This window comes from Pundamilia nyererei, unplaced genomic scaffold (genome assembly GCF_000239375.1).
Source record: "Pundamilia nyererei isolate P.nyererei 1_Seehausen unplaced genomic scaffold, PunNye1.0 scaffold00045, whole genome shotgun sequence".
Taxonomy (NCBI): Eukaryota; Metazoa; Chordata; class Actinopteri; order Cichliformes; family Cichlidae; genus Pundamilia; species Pundamilia nyererei.
Window position 1 is genome coordinate 1,012,780 of NW_005187446.1, and position 9,115 is coordinate 1,021,894.

General features: G+C 43.1%; 1 protein-coding gene across 5 annotated transcripts; it reads left to right on the forward strand.

Moving 5' to 3' along the window:
* The first annotated feature begins 2,268 nt into the window (after positions 1-2,268).
* gnb3a (guanine nucleotide binding protein (G protein), beta polypeptide 3a) lies at positions 2,269-8,445 on the forward strand. 5 transcript variants are annotated; one of them, XM_013910562.1, is made up of 10 exons: positions 2,269-2,477; positions 4,008-4,189; positions 4,987-5,095; positions 5,212-5,357; positions 5,620-5,683; positions 5,984-6,146; positions 6,233-6,299; positions 6,386-6,587; positions 6,694-6,910; positions 7,334-8,445. In XM_013910562.1, exons 3-10 carry the CDS (start codon positions 5,039-5,041, stop codon positions 7,438-7,440), a joined length of 1,023 nt encoding a protein of 340 aa, XP_013766016.1. In that variant the 5' UTR covers positions 2,269-2,477; positions 4,008-4,189; positions 4,987-5,038; the 3' UTR covers positions 7,441-8,445. The 5 variants fall into 5 exon arrangements, with proteins under 5 accessions (XP_013766016.1, XP_005731942.1, XP_005731941.1 ...); XM_005731885.1 differs by having other exon boundaries at positions 4,089-4,189; XM_005731884.1 differs by lacking the exon at positions 4,008-4,189.
* Positions 8,446-9,115: the final 670 nt, after the last annotated feature.

Below are 9,115 nucleotides of genomic sequence, written 5' to 3' on the forward strand. Positions count from 1 at the left end.
CACTGTTACACCACCAGCAGCCTGAGCAGCTGTTACAAGGCAGAATGAAACAATGCTTTCGTGTTGTGTCAAATTTTGACCCCACCACTCAAACACCACAGCAGAAATTGGGACTCATCAAACCAAGCAATGCTTTTTTAATTTCCCGTTGTCTAATTTTGGTGATCCTATGTGAATTGTAGTCTCGGTTTTCTGTTCCTAGCCAGCAGAAGTGACTGATGATCTACTTTGTAGCACCAACAACTATGCCGTGCTCAAAGTCATTTAAATCAGCTTTCTGCTCCATTTTGATACTGGGTTTGAACTTCAGTAAGGGTCGTCTAGACCATAATGAGTTATATAAACATCAACAGTCTAACAACATGTTTGTGTCTGACACATTTGTCATTTAATCCACTCACTCCTCCCACAGATCAAATGTTCAGAGATCTCTTTCAGCGTGTGCAAAGTAAACAAAACAAACTCTCCTCTTCTTGTTTTTATTGTGCTGTGCAGGGACCGAGTGCAGTGAAATTTTCATCTCACTCGGGGAGGGATGCTCACCTTTTCTGCTTTCAGTTCAGTCAGTTTAACATCAGTAGTAAATGTAATAAAATCATAGAAGATTATAAGACTTTACAAACCACTTTGAGAGTTTTCCTTGTAGTAGAGCGCGGCATTGTTAGTCTTTAAATAGTAACCCATAATCGGACACTCTTTCTGTCTTTATCCCGCCCTGTTTCTGTGCCTCTGCTAACAAATCCCTTGTTTTGCTCTTTGTTTTTTCTCTCTGTTTCACTCGCCGTTTCACAGCCTGTGCTTCCCTGACTCCATTTCTCCAAATCAAGGGTCAGCACCACTGCCGTTACCACAATCCAGCGAGCAAAGGTCAACGCTTTTAAACTGCAGAGCTCAATTTAGTCACGCTGAATCACAGAATGAAGCCAGGAAGCACACAGCAAAGGCTTTTCTGCTCCAAACACAGATATGTTCACAAATGTGCAAACAAGGGATTCGTATTGTCTGATGGCGTTCAACTGTCCGAATCCGTGTCAACAAGGGTTTGCCTGGAAAGTAGTAATGTGATATCTGGGCTACTTGTTCTATATAGGAACAAGTAGGATTTAATTTGTTCATGGGCAGGATTTTATGTTATATTTTCTAATTATTCTTTGCAACTAAGTGAAGTGTGTTTTAGAGAAAGAGCATTAAACAAGGTCTTAGACTGGGATGTTTTGCATGTTGTCACTGTGTACTTGTAAACACCCCTAAGCAAATTTGTTTTAGGACTAGTTTAGGATTTGAATGTGTTCTTCTTGTTCAGAGGACACTCGGTATTTGACACAAATTTCAAGGAGAAGTTACAGACACTGCAGTACAATAGCTCTGCCATACATTTTTCATGAACATACTTCAGCTACAGAAAGTAACTCTCAATAAAGTGACTCTCCTGATCCATGTGAAAACCTCAGTGGGAGAAAGGAATGGGAGCTCCCTTTAATAATGCAGTTGGGATTCAGCACCTGATTCGGTGACTTTCTCCCAGGCCTTTTGGGTCAAACGCAGTCTGTTCTCGTCGATCCGGCTCTCTGCCTAACAATGCAATGTCATGATCGTGAGTGCAAGCTGCGTTGTTTCGTAACTAACACAGGTGATTTACTCTGTTAGATAATGTGCAAAAGCTGTGGAGTGGCACATCAACAGACGAGTGACAACAGAAACCTCTAAATTTAGATGTGTGGGCAGAACTCGAGCAAACCGAAGGGATATTGTGGCTCTTTATCTCTACCTTTAGATGACAAAGAACATAGGAGACAGCTATAGTGGCGCACGCTCTACACACTGTCAGGAAATGCCCATGGTTGTTGGTCTGCTTGTGTGTAAGAATCATCCATTCCCCTTAATCCTGCAGTTATTCTTGCTTTATCATTGTAGCCAGTCGGATCCCTACACTGCCAATCTCCCCCTCTGCCCATACACTTTCTAATATTAGCTTCACCTCAGGTTTACAAAACACAAACCCTCCTGTCAGTCATAGATCTTTTGAAAACTATCTCAGCACCATAAAAAGCCATGTTCCCAGGTCCTCTATTTATCCTCTTCTCCCTCCCCTCCACGATTTCCATCTCTTAGTCTTTTGACTTGGATTCACCCCGGCTCATGTCTTGTGACCCTACAGACATGCTCTGCACCTTGTTTGGTTTCACCCACTGTTTCTTCTCCCTTTCTGTCTATTTCACCATCACCCCCCCTCCCCCTTACTCTTCCATCCCAGGGTTTATCCCCTCATTGCTGATCTCCCTTCATCCCTCCAATCCTCATTTGTTCCTCATAGGAGCAGTGAGGCAAGTGAGGAATACCGCACTGTACCAAAAGCGAATGAGTGGAGGAAAGAGTAGGAACAGACAGGCTGAACTTATGACAGCAACCTGAGAGAGGCCGCTGCAGGAAGAGGGATTGAAGATCTACCAGAACACCTCGATAGCAGTCTCCGATTGGTAAGTGGATGGTCATGTGTTCCTTTCAGCAGACATTGATGTTTTCAGTTTTGTGGATATGCTGCGGTGTCATGCTTCATGGGCATCAAGGGTCATACAAAACGGACCTGAACACATTTCCGGCTGATATCTTTTAAAAATGTGTCCATATTTGTGACGTTTTTAAATGTGGTTGTTTTGAGTGTTGTGATTCCTACACTTCAGAAAAGAAGTGTAAGAGTTCTTCTCAAGCTGGAAACCTGCTGATTATTAAAACAGTCTGATTAAATATGGAGTACGGAGATGTCACATTTATACTGATACACACCCGATGTCTTTAGCTGCGTTTCATCTTTTGCTTACAGCACATGCAGATGAGGGATTTGCACGGGATCAGCATACAATAGTGATTTAATTGTATGCTCTGATAATCTGAATAAAAAACAAACTCCTTTCGTGGTCTGACTCTTAATGCAATCGGACATAATCTGCATGACAGAGCTGCGTAAAGTTATTCCAGTTATTATTTTCCGTGTAAACTTAAGAATCAAAGCATCGGCTGTTTGAAGTTTTAAGAGTTGAAGAAGTGGTCGATGGCATTTATGCAACGTGAAAAAAATGATCTGTTACAGTGTGCCTTTTAAAAGAAGTCATATACACTGTTGGTGGAGAAGGGAGAGGTGCTTTGGCTGAAGTCAAGAAGACATTTTCACTGTGATGCAAACTGAGTGCTACGGTTTAATTAAAGCCAATGAAAAACATCTTAATAGTGACATAAATGTTATTTCACATAAACTAATAATTCGCTGCCATTTAACAACTTCTTAACATCCCCTTCAAGAATATAAGAGGGAAACTGTTTGAGGAGCTCTCTGATTCAAAGTCGAATCACTGGCCATACTCATGGGCCCTGCCCCACCTTTCACCAGCTCTCCCTCTGCCCACCTCCTCCATCTGCCCCCTACCTCATTCTCATGCCCCTATCTGCCGCCCCATCCCTTTCTCCATCTCTTATCCAGATGCAAAGAGCAGTCAGTAATCGGATGAGAGCAGATTTGATTCAAAAGGCATCCCTTAAAATCTCAGCCAGTAGGATTTAAAACTCACTCTCCTGCCTCACCTCTTACCCTTCACCCCCCTTATTTCAACCCCCTGCCTCCCCTCCCTCTGCCTCCACTTCTCCCTCTGTTTGTGTTAATGCACTCCACCATCCCACCAACCTAGCAGTCATTTAATCACACGGAACAATGGCAGGGTCCCAGGAACACAATGGCAAAAGAGTAATAGCACGACTAAAACACTCAAGCGTCATTAAAACGCTCATTACTGGAGCAATTTCCACATCTGGAGCAAAGGCTTTAAAATCCCCCTTGGTTCAGAAACTTCAGGGACGACGTATCAGTAAGCAGTTTAAGAAAGCTACACCCAAAGTGTAGCTGCTGCGGCTGGTGTGTGTTTTTGGAGCGCCGCATCAGGCCATCATCCATTTACTTTAGCTTTACACATAAAGCCCAGTGGCAAACAATTAAATCAAATCTCTTTCTTTTACAGAGTCACTCCCTCCTTTCCCTTCCTCTCCTTTTCACTTCAAACAAATTAGAGGCAAATCCACTTGGTCATGTGTTTTGACAGGGACACTCATTCAAATAGTAGAGGGGAGAGAAAGCGAGAGATTGCTGCAGGGACGCAAACGGTAAAATCAGCGCAAGTATTCCCTCCTGTCACTTTTTAAGGTAAGATAAAGGAAATGGCATCATGAAAACTGATTGCTTTAGAAAGAAAAAGACGTAACTTTTAATATTTGTACAAGAAACTGAAAAGGGTGTGTTTTCTTTTTAAAGTTTGCTTATATTGTGGTGCTTCACCTGAGAAATTAACGCCGTGCTTTTCCATCTGAACTTCTCTGTGCCACTTTCTGACTTTCTGGCTGCCTCTTCAGTTGTGCGTTGATTACATTTGTCACACTTTATGAGTCTGACCATTAGGCGATTGGTTGTACCGCTAAACATTGCTCATTTAATCATCACATTAGCAAAATTTAATAGCCATCAGCAGCAGATGAGAGCTCAGCTGGAGTGTTAAATGGCACAAATTCCTCTACAAGTGTTGTGAATTTGCCGTGAAGCTGAGAGGCAGCGAGTGAGAGCTGATACGCATCATTACAGGACATACTGGTTTGTGTGTACATTGAGGGTGAGGATCTTTGCTCTCACATCGTCTGAAGAGCAAACTTTAACCGGGTGAATATTCATACGGTCTGCCTGTGCGTGCGTGTCTGAGTGTAGGTGTGTCTTGTGGGTTTCTCTGTATGTTCCTGCGAAGTTAGAAAAAGTTTGCAAAGCAGATGGGGGTGGTTTGACTTGCAAAGCAGCACTTACCTGGAGACCTGCAGTAGGGAGGTTAACAGGTAAATGCAGGTAAAATTCTGGGATGGAAGGATAGCGCGGGTGACTTGGCAAAGATTTTATGATTTCTTGGTGACTGAGTTTTGTTCATGCTGCTTCACCGGAACTCTCCTTCTTATTCCCAGGACTACGGCCTCTTCTGACATCTTCTCTACAGCCCACTATTGATTGATCGCCATGGGTGAAATGGAGCAACTTCGAAAGGAGGCAGATAGTCTCAAAGACCAGATTACCGTAAGTTGGCCACAATATATCATCTGTGGTAGATCCAGCATAATACACATACTGTTCTGTCTGACGTGTGTTCACATATTATTCCTGACGGCACTTTGTGTGTGTGTGCTCTGCAGGCAGCTCGCAAGGCGGTGCAGGATACCACACTGCAGGAGGCAGTAGCTGGGATCACAGTGATGGGGCGTGTCCAGATGAAGACCAGGAAAACACTAAGGGGTCATCTTGCCAAGATCTATGCAATGCACTGGTCCACTGATTCAAAGTAATTACCCAACATGCTGCACAAATTGAAAGAACACCTGCTTTTGTGTGTGTGTTGCAGCCAAGATCTGATAGTTTTCTAATAATTTTCTAAATAATTGTGAGGAAAGTGAGAAAAGTCCAGATATGCAGAAGGGAGATGGTAAATTAGATTTGCTTTAAACTGAGTAAATTGATAGGGGGGAGCATATTCTTAATGTTACAGCCTCTGCTTCACCTGTTTTGGGTTTTTTTGCTGATTTTAATCCACATTTCTCCTCCAGGCTGTGTGTCAGTGCCTCGCAGGATGGAAAACTCATAGTGTGGGACACCATCACGACCAACAAGGTAGGAGAGGCCAAAGGGCAGGTCTATTACAATTCCGGTAATAGGAATTTTTGTTTCCAGCTATACCTAAACCCAAAGTAAACGTGGTTGTAAACCTTGCAGGGTGTATTCACTCTCAAACACACCAAAATACACAATGTACTTCTCACTGTGCCTTCAGCATCTCTTGCTCAAACATTAAGACTTAAGCACATACCTTTAAAAGTTACAGGATCTAAATTTCCCTCGTGAGACAACTAAATACACGACAGTAAATTCAGAGGCTGAAAACAAGCTCTCCTGTCCTCTGTGTACACCTAGGTGAATGCCATCCCCCTCAAGTCATCGTGGGTGATGACCTGTGCCTATGCACCTTCTGGAAACCTTGTGGCGTGTGGCGGTCTGGACAACATGTGCTCCATCTACAACCTGAAAGGCAAGGATGGGAATGTCAAGGTCATGAGAGAGCTGGCAGCGCACACAGGTAGGAAGGTGACAAGAAACAGAAATTAAACGCTCCTTTGTGATGAGTCCTGCGGTGCCCCATGTGGTATTTCTGTGGTTGTACAGGTTACCTGTCCTGCTGTCGTTTCCTCAGCGACACTGAGATCATCACCAGCTCAGGCGACTGCACTTGGTAAGAATATAGTTCGATTTACTGAACAAAAGAAAGCTTGAATTGATTCTTTTGCACTTTAAATTGAATTAAACTTGCCTTTCTAGCGTACTATGGGACATTGAGACGGGGACCCAGAAGACTGTGTTTGCCGGACACCAGGGAGACTGCATGTCCCTCGGCGTGTCCCCAGACTTCAAGTTTTTCATCTCAGGGGCTTGTGACTTCACAGCTAAGCTGTGGGACATCAGGGAGGGCACCTGCAGACAGACCTTTGGAGGTCACGAGAGTGACATCAACGCCATTGGGGTGAGAACAAAGGGGGAAAAAAAGATTTCCTTTTCCATTGTGTGCAAAGCTCTCAGCGCGTCCTGTCCAAGGAGGCACGCTTTCTAACCACTTCTATTTCCTCCAGTTCTTCCCCAACGGTAATGCAGTGATAACAGGATCAGATGACGCCACCTGCAAGATGTACGACATGCGAGCTGACCAGGAGCTCATCACCTACCAGGACAGCAGCATCATGTGCGGGGTGACCTCTCTGGCCCCCTCCCTGTCTGGACGCCTGATACTGGCTGGCTACGACGACTTCAACGTCAACATCTGGGACTCGCTCAAAGCCGAGAGAGTCGGTGAGGAACCGAGCTATTCGACTTTTTTTTCTCCATCTTTTTTCTGCTATATTCCTTTCACTTAGTTTCCAGAGTGAGTTTGCTCTCTTCTTTCTGTCATTGTGGTTTCAATACAGTAATATAATGCAACACAAACACCTGACACACAGTCCCATATACACCCCAGGGACAATAAATATTTGCACCAACTCCTCTTAATGCTGCTGGACAAATCTGACCAAACAAGAAAGACTAAAACTACTTTTTCCGTCTATTATTAGTTTTACAAGCACACAATATTCTTTTAGTTACATTTCCTTGTAAAGTTTAGTTTTGCACATAAGTGAACTAAAAGAAAAAACTGGGAGATAAATCTGAATTGGAAGTTTATTTCAAAATGTTTGACCCTTTGTCTCATTTATTTCCCTGCTTGCTGCTGTTCAGGTGTGCTGGCTGGTCACGACAACAGAGTGAGCTGCATCGGAGTATCCACGGATGGCATGGCGTGCTGCACGGGATCCTGGGACAGCTTCCTCAAGATCTGGAACTGAGGCTGTTCATTGCAAAGAGAGCACTTAGTGAAGTGAAGAAAATATAAAGAAATTGAGGTCTGTGGGAGGGGATGAGGAGTCACATGGGGTGAGAAGAGGGTATGTCAAATTGTGCCAAGTCCTATCTAACGGTGGAGCGGGGTTGTAATGTGAAGATTTTCTCCCCTCTCCATCACGTTGCGCTCCAAACTTTCTTCTCACGTTATGGGGGAATTCTGGGTTCGGGGGTCTGAGCAAATGTCATTCCCATCAGTAGTTAATTCTACTGTGGTTCACATGGATGCACATTAATTACAGCAATTTGAGAACAGTTGCCAAATGGAAACGGTAGCACACAGGATGAGATAGAATTGAATACGTCCAGCCGAAGCATATGTTGTGTTGGGTAACTTACTAACATGCTGTGATTTCTATCATAGCATAAGTTAAATCATATAAATAATATGAGCTTTATTGTTTCAGACTGTTGTTTGTTGTTACTTTTGGTAGATTCTCTAGATGCTTACATTTACTTCCTGTTCATTTTCTTAACTTTAGTTAAAATGGAGTTCTAGCTTGCAGAGATGTCTGCATTAGCGTGTGTTTTTGTATGTGATCGATGGACAATATTTACCAGGATTTCGGGTCTCATCACTCGGCCTAACCCCTCGGTAGCTAGACCTGAAAAGTCCTTTGGGTAAACTGCTGAACTGACAGATGGGATAATAAAATGATTTTCATGCTTCGCTAAGCACTTACATAAAAAGATGACCCATTTGTCTCAGGACAGGACTCTTTGTATGAGTGGTACATGGATGGTAATGGCTGCCGTGCTTATGAGTAGTACATCTGAATGTGTATATAAGTGCTTACTTTTCCTCTGCATGCAAACCTTTAAACTTGAAGGACAGGTTGTGTATATAAAAATGAAAAAAACAATCTAACTCTAATTTAAACGGGCTCTTTTCCAGAGTGGATACACACTGTACAAAGTGAAGCAGCACTATCTAATAAAGATCTGCATTACACAAGTCTAAATGTTTATTTCTGGCATTCAAATCCTTCTAGATGCGAGTGAAGCATGTGAAATGTCAGCCACGCTTCTGTTTTCTTTGATTTCACTGTAGAGAAAATGTGAGCATTTATTTGTAGCGTGACTTGAGTCGTCTAGACAAAAGCATAAGAATGTAGTTTCTCTTAAGGATAAACAGGCTCTTTGTGCATTTAACAAGCTCAGATGTGAAGCCTTGCAGGCTTTTTACACACAGCTGCATGCTAAACAAACCCTGATTGATTTTATAAATGAGCAGATCTTTAAAAATCTGCTCTTCATCTATCTCACATATTGCGTCCAGCTAATTTAAAAACACCAACTAACCTAACATATATGTCTTTGGACTGTGGGAGGAAGCCAGGAGAACCCAGAGGAAGCACACACAGACGCAGGAAGAGCAAGCAACCCCCACATAGAGATCCACCAGTTGGAGCTCAAACCAGGGACCCTCTTACTGTGAGGTGAAAGTGCAAACTGCTTCAATCAGCCTCACTCCCATCCACACTGTAAAACCTTCACCTTGACCAACCTCTTTTATCCCCATATTATCAATTAAAATTAATCATAAAAAAAATGAGGATGATATAGCCTCAGGTAAAAATGCTAGAATAAAGATCACCTGTCAGACAGATGCAGGGTTGT

What these genes read in the sequence shown, in the direction of transcription:
- gnb3a (XM_013910562.1), top strand. Translation starts at nt 5,039, where the DNA reads ATGGGTGAAATGGAGCAACTTCGAAAGGAGGCAGATAGTCTCAAAGAC. An exon ending in GTGACATCAACGCCATTGGG is followed by an intron (nt 6,588 to 6,693) that starts GTGAGAACAAAG and finishes TATTTCCTCCAG; the next exon opens with TTCTTCCCCAACGGTAATGC. An exon ending in GCTCAAAGCCGAGAGAGTCG is followed by an intron (nt 6,911 to 7,333) that starts GTGAGGAACCGA and finishes GCTGCTGTTCAG; the next exon opens with GTGTGCTGGCTGGTCACGAC.